Genomic DNA, 19044 nt, shown 5'->3' with positions numbered 1-19044 from the left:
GAATTGGCAGGAAATATATCAAAATCTGAAAAAGTGTAGCTTGACTAATTTTAAAGCACAGTGTCTCTTAAAGAAGGTGTTAAAGTACATGGCTTGAATGGAAATTGGTTTGTTCTTAGGTATTAATTTTACACTAGAAAGTAAGGGTGTATATACCAAGCTTTTGCCTGAAAAATTACTGAAATTTATGGGAAATTAAAGTGTTGATTGGGAAAATGCCCGTTGAAGAGTTTCAAATAATAGGAAAATATAGAATCTTAAATAGAAGCAAAGTACAGGATGCTAAGCAAAGTATCGTGATTCCCCCTTCTTTTTGGTGGCCAGGATGCCCAGGGCCAGTATGCTTAATATTCCTAGTGTTAGTTCTTACCCTTAATTTTCTGCATTTTTCACATTTATTGTATTCTTTCGCAGTTTTGAAACTGAAAGAGATAAGGAGTAACTAGAAGTGAAATGATACGATGTCTTGTCGTTGTGTCATACATTTATCTTATCTTACAGCTAGGATACCTTTCCGACCCTCTCATCTAAATTGTACCTATAACTAAATCCTAGTCTGTCAGTGTGCTACTAATGTCTCTGTGCTTGTTTTGTTTTGTAGATTGGCTCACAGAGTGATTGCTCATCCCTCTTGGACTTTGGTTCTGTGGTGCCAATGGAGTGTAGGACTCAGTTGTCTGGTCTAGAGTGACAGAAGCCTAATGTCCAAGATGGAGAAGAAACGAAGAAAGAAATGAAAGCCGCTTTTCAGGCCAAATCACGAAAGGCCATGAAATTTAACTTTTATTTACATTGGACAAGACTGTAAAATGGCTGATCAGTAATGTTTCAGCTTTTAGTTGAAACAAAAATTAACTTATAATCAAGGAAGAAAAAAGTGTGATTTGAATTTATGTGATTTTATGACCATATTCACTTATGACCATGAAGCTTGTCAACATCTGGCTGCCTCTGCTAGTGGTTTTGCTCTGTGGGAAGAAACATCTGGGTGACAGACTGGAAAAGAGATCTTTTGAAAAGGCCCCGTGTCCTGGCTGTTCCCACCTGACGTTGAAGGTGGAATTCTCCTCAACAGTTGTGGAATATGGTAATTATATTAATTTAAATGTTAGGGACTCCCTCCATGTTTTTTAAATTTATTTCAAACTTACTTTAAATGTTAGCTTGTACCAAAAAAACATTTCCCACTTTTTTCACAATAAATTTCAAATGGGGTGAGTGCATAGCACTTGGATGTTAACTCTGAAGTTTCTTTTCCCAGTGTAGTTAGCGTATATGAAGCAAGGAAGTTGACATTCTGAATTCTTTCCCTAAAACTCGATTCCGTGGAACAGATGCTGTTGTAGTTGGGGAGGGTGGGGAATTTGGAGATGCTAATGTTTATGTTCTGAGGTACAAGTGAGCAAATGTGCTCACTAGCAAATAATCGCCAGATTTTGTTACTGTTTTCAGTAAAGTAAAATTGAGCCTCACTTCTCTGAATTCCTTTTGCTTGTTTGAAAAACTTACATGTATTTCTTCACTGTATATTCAAACTTCTGTTAATATTTGCTTTTTAAAAAATAGCACAGGTATCTCATTTTGAGTAATGTGATCTGTGATCAGGGGATTCATACAGATCATTTTAATTCAAAGTTCCGGAAACTGCAGTCTAGAGCGTTTAAACCAAGTCTTTTTGTTTACTGTTCTTTTCACTGTGGGTTTTAAGATATGTAAGTTTTTTACTAGGGAAATGTTAGATTAGACATAATCTTATGTTATCTATGTACATAAATTCTTACTTTTATTTGTGGTCATTGATTTCAGAATATATTGTGGCTTTCAATGGATACTTTACAGCCAAAGCTAGAAATTCATTTATTTCAAGTGCCCTGAAGAGCAGTGAAATAAACAACTGGAGAATTATTCCTCGAAATAATCCATCCAGTGACTACCCTAGTGATTTTGAGGTGATTCAGATAAAAGAAAAACAGAGAGCGGGGCTGTTAACACTTGAAGATCATCCAAACATCAAACGGGTAACACCCCAACGGAAAGTCTTTCGTTCCCTCAAGTATGCGGAGTGTGAGTACTGAGATCCAGGCTGACCTGTGTCAATTTCTGTTTCACTTGGACTTAGAGAGAGAATGCACATATTCACCATGTTGTGCTCCACCACCCCCATACCCGACCCTCAACTTCATTTTGAAAACCCTCAAACTGGCAGAATAGTTGAAAAATAGCACGGTGGACACCGGTGTCCTTTCCTCTAGTTTCCTCAATTGTGAACATTTTCTTGGCAAGAATTTAAAAAACAAAAAAGAGGCTTCATGCTGTTCTGATAGGAAAAATCAAAGTTTACAGTAGAGGATGATAGTGATTTTGTTTCTGTTGGGAGTGGTTTCACCTAGGTTCGTCCCAGTCTTCAGACATTGAGGCCATGATGTCCCTTTGCACTCTGAAGTAAAGATGGTTGCTTGCATTTTGCTTCTGTCAGTATGTTTTCATGGCATCTTGAAAATGTCTTCTTCTTGAGTTTCATTTGGCTTTCTCAGAGCCTCCTGACCATGCACGATCCTGCCTCAGTTGGGCTTATTTCCGTCCTAAGCTGTGCAGGTGTGAAGATGGAAAAAATTCTTTTATTGCCTTTCAGATTGAGGGCTTATTCTTTCCTACATCTTTACAACTTGGGCTTGTCAAGATCGAGTTTATCCTCAAAATTTAATTGCCTATTTATTACATAGTATTTTCCAAAGCATGTGTTAGCAAAGAAACGTTTTTTTTCCCGTATTATAAACTGAGGTAACAAATATCTAGTTCTATTATTTCTTTCATTGGAAGTAAAAATAAATAAAATTTTGCTTTTGTTCCTTTGTTATATATTAGGCCTGAGAGCCTCTGAGGTTTGAAACGAACACACAGGGGAGAGGGCTAACTAATTTGCATAGTGTGACTGGCCACTTCTCAGTCAGCTCTACAGTTTAGGTGTCTGACTTCTTCAGAGCTCTTTCTACTAGTCCAGATGTTTCGTGTTGCCTTTTCTCTTTAAACAGCACTAGCTGCAGAGCAATCCAGGAAGATAAAAACAACTCAAACCTTGTACAGTTAGCCAAATAGCATATGTTGTTTCTTTTTTTTTATTTTAAAAAGCTGCAGAATATTTTAGGAAATGTGGAAATGCTCAATTTTAGCACTTTAATCATAGAATCTCTGGGTGGGGCTTCTTTATGCACTCTTCACCGTGGCTGTCTAATGCTGTGCTTCACTGTCCTTGACTTAGGAGGTAATTTACTTCCCCGTGGGCCCAGTCTCTCTCGGTGTTACTTGTGACTTTGTGCAGTAACCAGTTTTTAAGTTTCAACTTTTTTATCTGAAAAATGGAGACAATGCTACCTACTTCATAGGGTTCATACGAAGATGAAATGAAATAGTGGGTGTGAAGAGAGCTCAGCAGGTTTTAGGGTATTTTAAGTAGACATTAAATGTTAATTATTTCTGTGGCTCTGTTGTTAGAAAGCTTTGCTTTATTTTAGGCTGACACCTGTCTGATTCTGGATCACATCCCTGGCTCTATACGATGATCCCTAAGACAGAGCTAGCCTGTTTTCTATCAGATAGTACTTAAAGATGTATTTTGAAGATATCCATGGTGTCCCCCTCTTTTTTTTAAATACATCTTTTATTGATTTCAGAGAGAGGAAGGGAGAGAGAGGAATAGAAATATCAATGATGAGAGTCTTTGGCTGACTCCTGCATGCCCCCCACTGGGAGATCGAGCTTGAAACCAGGACATATGCCCTGACCAGGAATTAAACTACAGTCTCCTAGATCATAGGTCAGTGCTCAACCGCTGAGCCACACCATGGTGTACTCCTTGAGAATTGCCTCTCTCCAGGATAATAAAAATCTCCAGTTCCTTCAACACATATTCATATGACATGATTTCAAGTCCCTCACCATTTTAATTGCTTTTCTTTGAATATTCTTCAGTTTTTCTAAATTGCTTTGAAAGAGTGAAGCCAGAACTAAGTTCAGGACTTAAGGTATAAAGGAGAACAGGCCCCTCCCTTGTTCTAAATATTATTCTTCAGTGAGTACCTCCAGTATTGTCCCATGCTGTTGACTTAACAGAATCAACACAGGAAGTCCAGTACAGAATAATTTCAGTTGGACTGTACAAATAATTACTTAATGGAATTGACGTGACTATATATTTTTCCCGTTTCCTCTACTTTCATGGGTATAGCCTGGTAAGACCAGAATAAAAATTATAGTAACTTGCTCTAGAAACAGAATTTCAGCAGTATTACAGATTTGCTTGTTTTAAAACTGAGTTGAAATGCATTTTTTTCTTCATTATAGCATGGTCTTTGAAAGGCAAAGGGGCAACTCTGGTGATATTTCTTTTGCTTTCTCAATTTTAAAAACAAAGTAAGATATTTACAGATAGTAAAATTTGTGCTTTTTAGTGCACAGTTCGGCAAGTTTTGATGAAAGTGTACAGTCAGGTACCCAGCAACAAAATCGAGATATAACATAGTTCCGTCACCCTCAGAAATGCCCCTGACTCCTTTGTAGTTCTGTTGCTTTTTGAAAGGTGGCATTCTAGTAGATAAGCATATTGAGAATATAGAGAAATATACAGTCGAAAAAGGTCCTATTGATGTTTGGCCAGAGATGGGTGTAATGGGGTAATGTGGCTTTTTCCTGTCACAGAAATCCAGTGCTGTAAAACTTGACAATTGAGTAGTGGCCATTCTCTTCAACTTTCCTCCCTTGTTCAGTGAGAACAAGTTGCTGATGAAAAGTCTTCAGTTTTACACAATTAGTATCACAATTTGACTCCGTTGCTTAAAAAAATGATTATTTTATCAGTATTTCTGCCCGACATTGATTAGAAAATTCCAGGTAAAAACTATTTGGGAACCATACGATGGCCAATAATAGGCTATAAATATAACTGCATTGAGAAAAACCTCCTAGCAAAGGGAGAGAATCCCATTTTCCTTCAAACAGGATTTCAGAAGGTCATCATTGCTGTTTAGAATGATTGTTTTCTCTGACAAGTATTGTGTCATTTCATTGCTTTTCCTTTTTGGCTCTAGCTGACCCCATAGTGCCCTGTAATGAAACTCGATGGAGCCAGAAGTGGCAGTCATCCCGTCCCCTGCGAAGAGCCAGTCTCTCCCTGGGCTCTGGGTTCTGGCATGCTACAGGAAGACATTCGAGTCGACGGTTGCTAAGAGCCATCCCTCGCCAGGTTGCCCAGACACTGCAGGCAGACGTGCTTTGGCAGATGGGATATACAGGTGTGTGCTATGAACCTGGAGGCAGCATAGGGTCTGGTGTCCAGGAGCCCCTTTCTTGAGCGCCTAGCGCTGAAGCCAGGTGGCCTCAGGCACATATGCTTCTCATTATTTATTGAGCTGGATATAGTTGACTGCCCCTTGTCTTTGACTTCTGTTGTGCTGGGCATCTGTTGCTGATGCTGACCTGGAGGAAATTACCAGAAGGGGGAAATCCATCATCAGTGGAGGATTGTGGAGAAGTGGTTCATTCCTGAGCATTGGTGACAGTTGAGAAGTGTCCAGAGAGATTTTCTGTTTATCCTCAAGCCTTGTTTAACAGCAGATGATGGCATTCCCCAGCTGTCCCTTTTTCTTAGTCTTGGCTCAGCCAGGGCCTGGGGCATCTGGCCTACCTTGTGCTCACTGGGCCAGCTTTGGCCCTTGGTGACATGTTCTCCATGGTCACAGGGAGGGATGTGTTTTATAGACAAAAATTCAAAAAGACGATTTCTCAAACCAGATGGTGCTTGCTTTCTTTTTGGGATAAGGTGCTAATGTGAGGGTTGCTGTTTTTGACACTGGGCTGAGTGAGAAGCATCCCCACTTCAAAAATGTGAAGGAGAGAACCAACTGGACCAACGAGCGAACGCTGGACGACGGTAGGGACAGCACAGTGGTGAGCCCACAAGTGGGGCATTTTCTGGTTATATATGGACTTCATACATGAGTCCCATCCCCCATTTTAGCAGTTCAATATTTTTTCTGTGTGTCAGTGATTAAACAGTTCATGTGCAATAGTTATTCAGACAAATTCAAGTTGTTACTGTGCTTTTTGGCAGAAACTTTTCTAAATGTCTCAGGATGTTGGGAGATAGTGTTTGAGGAGAGGGGGGGATACCTGGTGGAGGAGAAGTTCCCTGTTTGGGAGGGAGCTGGAGTGTCTAGACCCAGAAGTGGAACAGGTATGGCGTAGGCTCTGAGTGGAAGACAGTAGAGGAACAGAGATTCTATACTAAGACTTGGAGAATGAGCCTGTTTGATTGGTGGTTTGAAATGTTGTATGAACTGTTGGCACAGGTTACCAGCAGTTTTATCTGTTTTTTTCCTTATGGACAACAGGGCTGGGCCACGGCACTTTTGTGGCAGGTGTGATAGCCAGCATGAGGGAATGCCAGGGTTTTGCTCCAGATGCCGAACTGCATATTTTCAGGGTCTTCACCAACAACCAGGTAGGTGTTGAGAACTCCTGAAACTTAAAGAATTGATATTAAAATGTAAAAATTAAAACTCTAGAAATTACGTACGGTTTAAATGCAGCACACATCATCAGCGAGCTGAGCTGCTGCTGATGTCCCACGTATGCCATGCTGTCTCTCCACTGTCCCTCCTGTATGGCTTTGCCCTTCTTCCACCATCCCCTTCATCCACCTCACTTGAGTCCTGAAGACCTTGCTCTGGGTCAACTGCACATAGGGATTCCTTGACTGCCTCTTTCTTCCTCTCCTTTGGGTCTGGCTGAGGTTCCTGTGCCACCATGTCTGGAGCACATTTCTTGTACTTTCTGTGTGAGAGAATAATTGCATGTTTGTGTGTTTGCCATTCCTGCTGAACTGTGACCATCTGAGGGTCACCTTTATAGCCCCACATCTAGCATCGTGTTGAGTAATGTGGATTTACGAGCCTTTTCCCGTGCTCTTCATTTGGAAACTATAGAAAAGGGCAAGAGTCCTAATATTTATTTTTAAAATTTAATTTCTGTTAGGAAATATAGTTTTATGTCTTTATGTAAAAGGGAACATAGGGTAATTCTCCCAACCCTGTCCCCATCCAGTGGTCTCTCATGTGAGAGTTTCTTAATTTCTTACACTACCACCCCTAGAATTTCTTTAGCACATACAAGCAAATACAAATATGTAGTCTTATTTTTAAAAACCTTTAAAAAACATGATTCTTAATTATTATACTCATTCTATTTCTATTGTAAGTGTAATTTTCTATTTTATAGAAACACCTAAATAGTGATACACAAAGTAATTTAACTTCTTTCTAGAAACAAGGAGAAATTGAACATCAAAGAAATAATTCTATGAAATAACTTTTATTGATTCCGTTTATCCTTCAGCCTATTTAGCAATAAAGATTATTAGACAAAGACATTAAATTATTTAGTTTAACAAATTTGACCTAATACAAGTGTCTTAGGATAAATCTTTTATACGACGGGTAGTTAGAAGTTTGGAATTTTGCCTCGGAAGTACACTTTAAGGAAGGGAGCTGCACCTTAGACCTGGAGGGATAGGTGCCCTCAGAACACGCTCTCCTGCTGAAGTCCAGCTCCCTCCAGGGACTTAGAGTTCCTGGATTTAGTAGTTTACATTTCAGGGCATTATTTATTCTTGGGATTTACTTCTGAAATTTAAGTTGATTCTTCATGCTGCTAAGAGTTTATACTTTACCCTTAAAATTAAAAACACTGTTGTACTTTGAGACTTTCACTGAAACACTTGAAGGACTGTCTTAACATTAACCAGGTGTCCTACACATCCTGGTTCCTGGACGCCTTCAACTACGCCATCTTAAAGAAGATTGATGTGCTCAACCTCAGCATCGGTGGCCCCGACTTCATGGACCATCCCTTCGTCGACAAGGTTGGTTGTGTCACTGCACAGAACGCTGCATTTGGTGACAGCTCCTTTCCACATGCCCAACTTCAAGTGCTTCATCCCTAGTGTACTGGTGGCTTGCCACCCACGAGGTGACTGCTTTGTAAGGACAGATAGCTGATGACGTGAGCTTCAGTGACTTGCATTGGAAGTAGCACATGGTGCCTTGTTGATTCCTTCTCATGTAAACACATAGCCCATGTTTTCTGACCATGCATGGAAAGCCAGCGTCTGCTCCCTGTGCTACATAGTCCTATATCCTGGCTTTTATCATCTCTGAACATACCAGTTACCAAACACATTAATGCCTATAAGGGTCTAGTGCTGCATTTTCAGGGGAAATCCTTCTTTTTCAGGACTGTTCTTCAAAGTTGTAGTTATTTTTGACAGTTACCTGTTGATTGTTTAAAAGTGGTATACTTCCATAAATAAATGTTTGCTAATTTTGTAGGTTTGGGAATTAACGGCTAACAACGTAATCATGGTTTCTGCTATTGGCAATGATGGGCCTCTTTATGGGTAAGTATCCCCAATAGGGATGAACCTAGAGGTGATTTTTTTTCCCCTGAAATAACTGAAAAACTGTTGTCTGTCTGTTTCTGTATTTATATCTGTTTATATCTGTCTAAAACTGTATATGGAAATTTTCAACATACCAAAAAACAGGTTGCATAATGAACCTCAGGTTCCCACCACCTGCTTTAGCAGTTGTCAACTCAAGGACAACCTTGTTTCTGTTTCTTTTTTACTTTGCTATAAATAGAAACTTGGAGGCCTAAAGTTTTTATGCTACTTTTTGTTTTGTTTTTTTCAGAATCAGGAAAGTCATTCTGTTAGAAATAAATGGATTCTGCAGTATTTATTGAGACCCACTCAGTATGAGGCAGAGGGGTGAGGAGGTAGATGAGGAGCCTGCCTTTTTAAGAAAGATGAGGAATCAACACAGTGAAACTAACATGAGAAACAGCGACATAATAGCCACAGATGGTGCTTTGGGGATTGACAAGAGGGCTCAGATGGGGGAAGCAGAAGCAGTGTCACGGAAATGTTCCTTTGTGCTCTGCTGGCGTGGTGAGATGCGGAACATTAGTCACTGAATCACAGGCAACAGACTTGGGTTAGAGATCCCATTGTATATCTATCTGTTGCTCCAGTTTTATTCTCTAGATGATGCATATAAATAATCTCTTGTGCTGAAATGCTTTTGCAATAGGATTTGTCACCCTCCTTTATTGGGTACCCAGGATGGGTGTGGTTCTGAGCAGTGATAAAGAGTTTGAGGTCACCACAAAGGAAAAAGAGAAAATACAGAATGTGCTCTCAGTGTCATACCCTGTAGAGAAATAGAGACGAATGTATGTGTTCTCTTTCACACCTGTGTGTCTGTGGTGCACACAGCGAAGATGTGTACTTGTGCTTCAGAAACACTCACTGTGTCTCCCACTCGCATCCCTGGGAGTGCATGCTGGGGAGAACAGGTGGCCTTGAGGACTGGCTGAGCTTGTGCAAAGGGTTGAGGGCATAGCATTAGGCTGAACATATGAAGACAGTGTCTTTATAGGCCAAAAACCATGCATGTTGTCAATAAATCAGATAGTAAATACTTAGGCTTTGTGGGCCATGTGGTGTTACAACTACACAATGGCCTTGGAGTGTGAAGGCAGCCTTGGAATGTATAAGCAAATGGGCATAGTTGTGTTCCAGTAAAACTTTATTTACAAGAACAGGTGGTGGGCCTGTTGTGGCCTACTGCCATCGTTTGCCAACTGTAGTCTGAAGCTGTTGGCTCGGCATTATTTTCCACTACTGCATGTACATCTCCTCAGATCCGGTCTCCTCCTGGGTCTCCCTGTGGAGACCATGTTTATCCCATTGTCTGTCACCTGTCCCTGCTGCCAATCCTCCTAGCTTGCCTTTCTTCTGTTCACACCTCTGGACTCACACCATCTGCCATTCTGACTGCTTTGCTACACACTAGTTGCTCCTCTGAAATCCTGTGACTTCTCTGGGTAGTCACACCCAGTGGCTTCTAATCAAAGAGTTGTTCATTTTCAGTGTATTAGAGGAGAACCCTGGAGAGGAGGGCCCTGTGTCAGACTCAGTGTACCTGTCCATAGAGTTGCACAGAGATCCGGCATTTTAGTGTTGCTGTGTAGTGCTGCTCTGTAGTGCTGGGAATGGCATGTAATCAGCGTGGCATAGCTTGTGCGGTTCTGGCTCACTGTTTGGGCACCGAGTTGTTTGGTGACAGTAATATACCCAAGTTGCTGAGTCACTTATTGTAGGTATTGAGCTGCCAGTCACTGGAAATAATGCTTATATCTCCAGATACCCCTTGCTGTGAGCTCTCTCAGGGTCCTGAACTCTGGACACTTAAACTTCAAGTTGCAGGGCGTCTGAAGGTGCAGCTTCCCTTTTTCACCACCAACAAAGATTTCTTGATTCTTTCCCTTATATTTTAAGGGTTTAAAGCACACTAAGTATTATAGGGATTGACAGGTAGGGGGTGGCTTTTTTTTGCATCAACTATAGTGGGAAGTTTTGTCTGATTTCTATTCTAAGCTTCACTCCTTGATCTCACAGAAATTTATAAATTTTTAGTATCAGCCAATAAACTGCTCTTGGTGCCTCTGAACCAACCGCCTGGTAGCATGTCAGTGGCCGGTGGGCTAAGAAGGCAGTACCAGTACCAGGGTTGACTCAATAGTTGGTTTAAAGCACATGCTCTAGAATCTTCCTACTAATTTTAGTTAAGCCACTTGGAATCAGTTTTGGTTATTGAATTGTCAGAGATCACTTTTTTGGTAGCAGAGCTACCAAAATGTAATAGATAAAGTTCAGAAATGCAGTTTCATAACTGGTTGTTTTATACTTTCAAATAATTTAGCTGCATCTTGATTTTATAGTTTAAACATTTTTGTCATTTTCAACTTCACTGTAATTTCTTTGCTGATCTAGGACACTTGAAGTAGTGAAGAGAATTACATGGTTTTTTCTTTGCATCTTCCCTTTGAGGAGCTCAAGATTACGGAGTAGTAATAGTTGTTTCCATAGTTCCCGGTAAGGAAGGTGGAACACCCTGCAAACGATCAGTTGAAAGCTAACTTCCTGACCATGGCAGATGCAAACATGTGATTACAGGTCCTTCCCAGGGAAATGTGGGATCTAACTGGGGAGGCATGATGAATACACTTGGAATAGTTTGAAAGTGATGTGAGGATGTATAAGTAGGTGATAACTTGTCATTGTGTTAAGTCTTGTCAAGTTGGAGAAGGAGGATTCCTTCAAGCCTGGAGGTAGTGAGGGGAAAAGTAAGTCTTGGACCAAAGTACGGTAAGTTGACAGGGAGGGAAAGTAAGAAAGGGCGTTCAGGTGCGAGGAAATTATTTGAGCCAGCATGAGGGTGGCTGCGAGCATAGCCCTCCACAGGACCACTGTAAGAAGCAGCAGTCCATCCCAGCTGCATGTCTTGTCACAGAAAAACCTAATACTGTCATCAATTTTTCTGGGAGGATTTACCCTTATTTAAATTATTCATTTAAAATTATTTCTCTTTCCTTATGTTTTTGTGCCTCAATTTAGCACTCTGAATAATCCTGCTGATCAAATGGATGTGATTGGAGTAGGTGGCATTGACTTTGAGGATAACATCGCCCGCTTCTCTTCAAGGGGAATGACTACCTGGGTAGGCTTATTTTCATTGGTCAAATGTGCCTAAAGGAACCATTTGTCTACAAGCCTTTGGGTGTATTTGTAGGTGCGCAGATAGAAAAGCAGCTTGTAAGCCCGAGCCTCACATGCATGGATGGCATAGCCAGGTCTGTGGGTACTTGCCCGACTACGAGGATAAGAGATCTGGCCCCTTTGACGTCTGCCACCTGACTATGGTGCATCAGCAGGGACCGGTTCTGAGTGGTATTTCCTGGTCCCACTCCTTTTAAACTTCTCAGTGACTCACTTTTTAGGTCAACTGGATTCATGCCCACTTGTCCTAACTAGAAGGAAGGGGAGCAGTCCTCTGTGGTGCTGCATGAGATGATTTTTTTGGCCTTAAGAAGCAAGAGAAGCGAATAAGAAGAATTTAATATCAACTCTGCTAACACAGAAATAATTGTATTTAGCTGGACAACATGGAAATAACTGCAGCAAGTTAGTTGACTCAGTTGCTCTGGGTTTAATCATGCAGCTAATTCACCCTCCTCTGCCCAGCAGAACAGAGGCAGAGGCAAGGTTGGATGCTCCCTCGGGCAGCGGTGGGCACTCTTGCATGCCCCTCTCAGTCTTCAGGGTTGCATCACCTCTTGGGTGCTCTCACTCAAGGGTGCCAAGCTTTGAGGTCTTGGGAAGCCCTCCTGAGAACATTGTGGCCTCGTCCGCGCTGGCGCCACTTTGTGGGATAGCCTTCTCCCTCCACAATATCACCTCTCCTGGCCCCAGTCGGCCCCAGAGTGGGTCCATGTTGTGCGCACTCAGATCCCTTCTTCTTGATGATGTTCGGTTGTTGCCAGTCTGAGGATCCCACCCTGAGAAAGTCAGTGCCAGGGAGGTTTTTCCACCTGTTCATCTGCAGTCCCTCAGCACTTTCTTTGTACTGCTAAATACTCCAAAACAACACCTCCACCAGTTGATGTCTCTCTGGCTCCCTTATAAATGCTTCCACAGAATTATATTGCATTGTCATGCCCTTCAAATGTTTCTGAATCATCTACGGAGCTATAGTTGAAGATTTCTTTACGCAGTGTCCCACATCGCTGCAGGCATAGTCCATTTATGTTTGATTACCATGAAAGGTATTTTTACTTCAGTTGAATTACTTCTTTTTACAGAACATAAAATCCTATTGTAATTCTCATTTTGCCTCAGCTTCCAGGAAATTTCAGGGTATTCAGTTAAAATCTTATCTGTTACTTGTACAGTTACTTATCATTCTGAATGGTTTCTTCTTTCTTGTCTGGTGGAAAATTAAAATCTTCAGTTATGTTATGTACTTTTCCTTATAAAGAAAATTTTTATTTTTCTAATTTTTAATATTAATATTCTTATTTTTCTAAGATATTGCTAAGTTTTAAGTTATGTAGAGATAATCAGTTTTCAGGTTCTAATGTTACATGCTAACAATTTAAAATAATCACTTTTTTTTTGCTTTATGGCATTACTATTATATTGGCTATTCTAAAACACTCCGAAAATAATTGTATTTTCTCCATTATCATTTAAGCTTGTTTTCTGTGTTGCAGCGAATTTCAGACTAAAACTAGTACCTTACTGAGGTTACACTATATTTAAATGACCCATATTTCTGTTCTGTGTGCCAGTGTGTGTGCTGTGGTGGAAACCAACCTGCTTTTATTTATAGGAGCTACCAGGAGGCTATGGCCGTGTGAAACCTGATATCGTCACCTATGGTGCTGGAGTGAGGGGCTCCGGTATGAAAGGGGGGTGCCGGGCCCTCTCAGGGACCAGCGTGGCTTCTCCGGTGGTCGCTGGTGCTGTCACCTTGCTAGTAAGGTGAGTGTTGCCTAGCAGAGAGAAGGTGGTGCCAGCAGACCAGGAGCTGAATCTTGCTTGTCATCAGTTTGGAATGTTGGAGCACATCATGTGACCTTGTTCCATCTATTTCTTCATCTCCACAACAGGGTTTATTCTTTGATAGAGGAATCTTATGAGAGCTAGTAGACGTACGAGGGAATGCTCTGTAAACTCTAAACCATAGAGCAATACTTATAAGGACACAATGCCTGTTACTTTTTTTATGTTTGAGGTCTGATTTTGTTAGGGTTTTGTTTTGTTTTTAATAGCAGTTTTAGGTTTAGTGATCAACCCTTAATTTTGCAGTTAATGAAACTGAAAGTTCTCATAGATAGTCTGCTGGAATTGATTCTCATGTGCTCTTAGTCAAATAGACCATGGTGCCTCACTGTCAAAATTACAAAAAGAAGTCTTATGAGCTAGCACTTATTTTATATTTTAACCCCCTCCCCAAAAAAGCTTTCTATCTAGGTGAGACTTTAGTTGAGCATTTATGTTGTGATAAAACTACATTTTTCAAAGTTATACTTTATGTTAATTTTAAAATTAAATCAGAAAAGTGATTGTGTTTTTATATTTAAAATCTCTTTAAAAGCAAGTAAATTTATGTTGATTTTCGTTTCTAGTGCCAGAGATGTGTTTTATTAATAATCCCCCATAAAGGTTGGTGTTTCCTCTTTCCTCCTTTTCCCATCCTTCCCCTATAGTTCAGAGCCACATTCTTGAAATTGTTGATGTTGGCGAGAGTGTTCCTTAGAGAATAACCATATGCCTGTTGGAAACATCTCTCTGTTCCAGTTGTTTTTCTCACCCCCGGGTAATATGCAGTGAAAGAAGAAGGAAGGAAATGTAGACTGTGGAGTTACCTGGCTCACTTGGGCTTCTGTATTTGCCAGCTAGGATTCTTGTTTCCCCTTTTGTTGATTGTGAAACAAAAAGTACTGGTTTACGTCTCCCACTTGCATGATAGCAGGAATGTGGTTTCAGGCTCCACTGTTAAATCCATCAAATCTGCCTCCTATCAAGTGAGTGGGGAGATGAGGAGAGTGTGCTTTCCATACCCGGTGGTACTTCTAAGTACAGACATTTTCAGTGTCAAGGAAATCTTCCACTTTCCTCATCTTCCTGCAACAGATAAAAATGCCACTGTGATATTTCAGAAATATTTTTACTGCCTGACAAATAGCTCTGAACAGATACCAAGCAACAAGGAAGCACTCCTCAGCTTCCAGCCTTCAGTGCCCGGTCAAGAACTAGAGCCTAACCTTTGGTCTTGCTTTATGAGCCAGAAGAGGGGAAGATGGTTGAACTTTCACTCGCTTTCAACAGTTCTTTTATTGTTGAGAATCGGCCCTGCTTTCTTTCCTCTCCTCGTTATGTCAGATTTCCCCTCTAAACCTGTTAAAGCCTATCTATACTCCAAGACCCACCACCATTACAGAAAAAGATTTAGGAACTTAGGAGAGTGTTTCTTTTTTGCTTATTGGATTTTCTTCCCTGCATTTAGAGCTTAAAATTTACTTGTGTTTATAGAACATAGGTATACAACAATGAATGTTTTAGTGCTGGCATTCTTAAGAGGTTGATGCTGCCTCAGTGTCACTAAGTTCCTAGCCAAATAGAGCTGAGTATTCAAGTTTGTCCAGGTGCATCCTGATAATGAAACACTCAGGGTGGCCTCAGGTCTGCACGGTCCTATCAGGCTTTATCCACCAGGGTGATGCATCGCCCAGTGGCTTCCAAAACAAAAAAGGCAGGGTTTCGCCATGGAGGTGGTGGACTTCACTCAGATGCTATGCCTCCTGCCTGTCCTACATTGACTTTTCTTTCCAGGACCCGTATGTTTTCCTTTTCTCAGCTAGGTCATGTCCTAGCTTCTCTTTCCTCCTGGCTTCCCATGAGGAAACAGTACCTCTTAACTATTCTTGCCTCCTACAACCTGTAAGGTCAAGTTAGTTGGAAAAATGTTTTTCTGGTCCATTAAGTATAAACAAGTACTAGCCCGGTGAGTCACTGTTCTCACAAGCCATGTAGAAGGCTAATCACTGGTCACTCCCAAGTCTGGTGCAGAAGTGAGCCCCATTCATCCTCATTTTGGCACGGGCCCTACCAAAGAAGCTTTCATTGCAGATGAAACGAGATTGGAGGGCACATTTTCACATTTGCAGGTTAGAAATAATCAGGTTTTCACTCTTTTTACGAGAAAATGAGCAAATACATGATTTCCCCCTCAGCACAGTCCAGAAACGTGAACTGGTGAATCCAGCGAGTATGAAGCAGGCCCTGATTGCATCAGCCCGGAGGCTTCCTGGTGTCAATATGTTTGAGCAAGGCCATGGCAAGCTGGATCTCCTCAGAGCCTACCAGATCCTCAACAGTTACAAACCACAGGCGAGGTCAGTATGTTTTTCTTTTGAATAGGCCTTTCTCTTTGCTGGGTTCCCAGGGTGTTTTTCCCCCTGCACAAAATATGAGCCTTCAAATAGTAACAAATCACTGATCACACAGCACTCAGGGCCCCATAAGGAGCTTCACTCTGCTGCTTCTACTCGGTCCTGGCTGGCAGAACTTTAACTGCTTTCCTTTTCCTGATTTCCTGTTATTTTTAATATGAATGGTTTTAAATTATTCCCTATTAAAACTTTCTTTTGGAATAATCTTAGGTTTGCAGAAATTTGCAAAGATAGTGTGGAGAGTTCTCATATATCCTTTGCTGAGCTTCCTCTAATGCCAGCATCTTAGATGACCATAATTTCACTGTCAAAACTAAGAAATGAGCACTCATGGTGTCCTGTCATTAATCTGCAGGCTTTGTTCACAGTTCGCCAGTTTTCCCCTCATGTTCTTCGTTAAGTCTGGGATCCAGGCCCCACATTGTGTTTAGTTGTCATTGTCATATCTTCTTGGTTTCCTCTAGCCTTTGACAGTTCTTCTGTCTTGTCACTCATGACTCTGACTCCTTTGGGAGTGCAGGCTACTTACATAGAGACTGTTCTTGATGTGGGTTTATTTGTTGTTTTTTCATGATTAGCTTGAGGTTATGTGTTTTTGGTAAGAAGTTTTTAAATTTTAAAATGATTTTAGATTTACAACAAAGTTCCAGAAATAATACATGAGGATCCATAAGTCCTTCACCCAGCTCTCCCTAATGTTAACATCTTACACAATCATACAGGGGTGAGAAAAAGTAAGTTTACAGTTGTGTATGTGAAACACAGTTTATTCTTATATTATTTATTAACTATCGTATTTTCCATATGGACAACTGTAAACCTACTTGTGCCTCACCCTGTAGTATAAGCCTCAAAACCTGGAAATTAATAGATGCATTACCATTGATTAATCTGTGACTGTATTCAATTTTCGCCCATTGTCCCACCCCTGTCCTTTTCCTGGCCCAGGATCCAGTCTAGCGTCCCACATTGTATTTAGTTGTCACGTCCCCTTGGTCTCCTCCAGTGAGGGACACTTCTGCAGTTTTCTTCCTCTGGTGGAGTTCATTTGCATCATTTAATTTAGGTGATGTTTCAGTCCAGGCCCTTCAGGAAGCAGACCCCAAGATGGGGTTAGCTGTCCAAGAGATCTGTTGGGGTGGGAGTGGGGGGCCTATGATGGATAAAGGGAAGGAGGCAGGAATAGGCAGGAAGAGTCTTAGGACTGCCATGCTGACCTGATGCCTGTGAAAAGAGGTGGGAGGAAGGAGAATTGCAGAGGAAGACCCTCAGACTGCAGCACAGGTCTAAAACTGTTTCTCCTGATGGGGAATCCTTGAACCAAAGTCACCCGTTAGAGGAGCCTGTGTCCCACAGGGATGGGCCTGCCCTAGTACCATACCCATGTATCTCAGTCATTGGCTAGGAGAAGCCCGGAGGAAGCGGGGCCTTGACACAGAGGGGGTGGAGGGTCTGCAGGGGTAGCAGCTGGAGGTGTCATAGCTATGCTTCAGCAACAGGAGGTCTGAGCAGCATGGCTCATGGTGCCCACTTTAGGTGATGTCTGCCAGGTCTCTCCACTGTAGTTACTGTTTGTCCCTTTGTAACTGCTAAGTGTCACTTGTGGGGATGCACTTCAGATGATTTTGTTTCTTAACATACTTTCACTCACTAGTTTGAACGTCCATTGATGGTTGTTGCCTGCAGTGATTATTACTGTGGGGATTGCCCCATGGTGACTTTCTGTTCCTCTCATTCATTAATTGGAATTCTACTGTAAGGAAGAGCTATCTTTTCTCTCCCATTTATTTATTTATCCCATTATTTATATCAGTATAGAAACACGGATGTTAATTTGACTCAGTGGCAATCCAATAATATCTTTGTTCATTTTGTTGATCAAATTGTCCCAGATCTGGCTATTGGGAGTGCCTTCTAGTTGGCTCCTGTGTCTTTAGATGTCTCCATCACTTTTTGAGTACTTTTCTCACTTTTTGGCAATGTAGCATTTCCATGTCCAGCCTCGGTCTCAGATCTCTCTCCAAGCAGCCTGGGTCCTTTAATTGGAGAGTGGTATTTAGAAACCGAGACCTGCACACTATGTGTGCTCCTCGCAGCTGTGCTCGTAGTTGTTTCTAGGTCTTTTCAGCAGACAGAGCTAGGAAATGTCTGTATGTACTCACACATCTGTACCTATTTCTCAATCTATCTATCTGTAGAAATGCTAAAAACATGATGAGTTCACCTGTCTCCTGATCACACCCAACACCAGGTTCTCAGTCTAGTCTCCTCTCTCCTTGTTCATAAAACTTCTCCAACAGCAAGAAACCTGGCTCTCGTGACCCACAGTATGTTTACTCACTGGCTCAGTCCTAGTATGTGCATATTGAGTAGTTTTAGAATTGCTAACCCGTGCCCTTACAAAATCAAGTTTACTAACCAGAGTATAGTATTTATGTGTAGTTCTTTTTTATCCTTAGCTTTACAGAAGTCATATTGTTTTCCAAAGTGAGGCTAATTCTTCTTTCCCTCTACCCCATCAGTGTGATTTTGCTATTCAGCTTTAACACAGTTAAGTTTCTCTGTTAGTGCTTGTGTCTCTTTTTGGATTTCCCCCATCTTCTGGTTCATTTCAACTAGTTCTGTATTGGATATGTGAATTATTACCATGGCTGTAAAGTCAGAACTGCACACGAATGTAACCTGGGGAAGTGTCACTGCCCCTCATTCCTCTGTCCCCATCCCCACTCCCCCATTCTCTCCACACTGTCCCCACCCACCCCTGTGGGTAATAGTCTCAGTTGTTGTTTTACCTTTCTTGTATTTCTTCTTGCACAAATATACATGTATACAGAGGTGGACAAAAGTAGGTTTACGGTTCATATGGAAAATAATACAATAATCAATAATATGTGAATAGACTGTTTTGCGTACTCATAATTGCAAACCTACTTTTGCCCACTTCGTGTTCTTATATCCCCTTTCTTACATGAAGGATAGCATTACTACAAATATTCTTTTGCACTTGGCTTTTCTCACTTAACAGCATCCTGGAAATCGCTCTGTATTAATTCATAGAGGTCCTTCTTCTTTTTGCAGCTTCCTAGTGTGGATGTTCCATTGTTTATTCACCCACTTATTTATATTTGGGCA

At 41.2% G+C, this 19044-nt stretch overlaps 1 protein-coding gene across 2 annotated transcripts in view; it reads left to right on the top strand.

Moving 5' to 3' along the window:
• The window catches only part of MBTPS1 (membrane bound transcription factor peptidase, site 1), a 50267-nt gene that overhangs the window by 11096 nt on the left and 20127 nt on the right, over positions 1 to 19044 (top strand). Inside the window, exons 2-11 of one of the 2 annotated variants that reach the window (XM_081119383.1) lie at positions 602 to 1087; positions 1807 to 2064; positions 5085 to 5288; positions 5816 to 5926; positions 6387 to 6496; positions 7799 to 7915; positions 8382 to 8449; positions 11513 to 11615; positions 13287 to 13438; positions 15694 to 15855. In XM_081119383.1, coding sequence (XP_080975509.1) covers positions 919 to 1087; positions 1807 to 2064; positions 5085 to 5288; positions 5816 to 5926; positions 6387 to 6496; positions 7799 to 7915; positions 8382 to 8449; positions 11513 to 11615; positions 13287 to 13438; positions 15694 to 15855 — 1454 coding nt within the window. In that variant the 5' untranslated portion in view covers positions 602 to 918. The remainder of the gene's footprint in view (positions 1 to 601; positions 1088 to 1806; positions 2065 to 5084; positions 5289 to 5815; positions 5927 to 6386; positions 6497 to 7798; positions 7916 to 8381; positions 8450 to 11512; positions 11616 to 13286; positions 13439 to 15693; positions 15856 to 19044) is intronic. The other variant, XM_081119384.1, reaches the window with a different exon arrangement.

The sequence above is a fragment of the Miniopterus schreibersii genome (assembly GCF_964146895.1).
Source record: "Miniopterus schreibersii genome assembly, chromosome: 18".
In the NCBI taxonomy this organism is placed as follows: Eukaryota; Metazoa; Chordata; class Mammalia; order Chiroptera; family Miniopteridae; genus Miniopterus; species Miniopterus schreibersii.
This window is presented reverse-complemented; position numbering and strand designations above follow the sequence as displayed.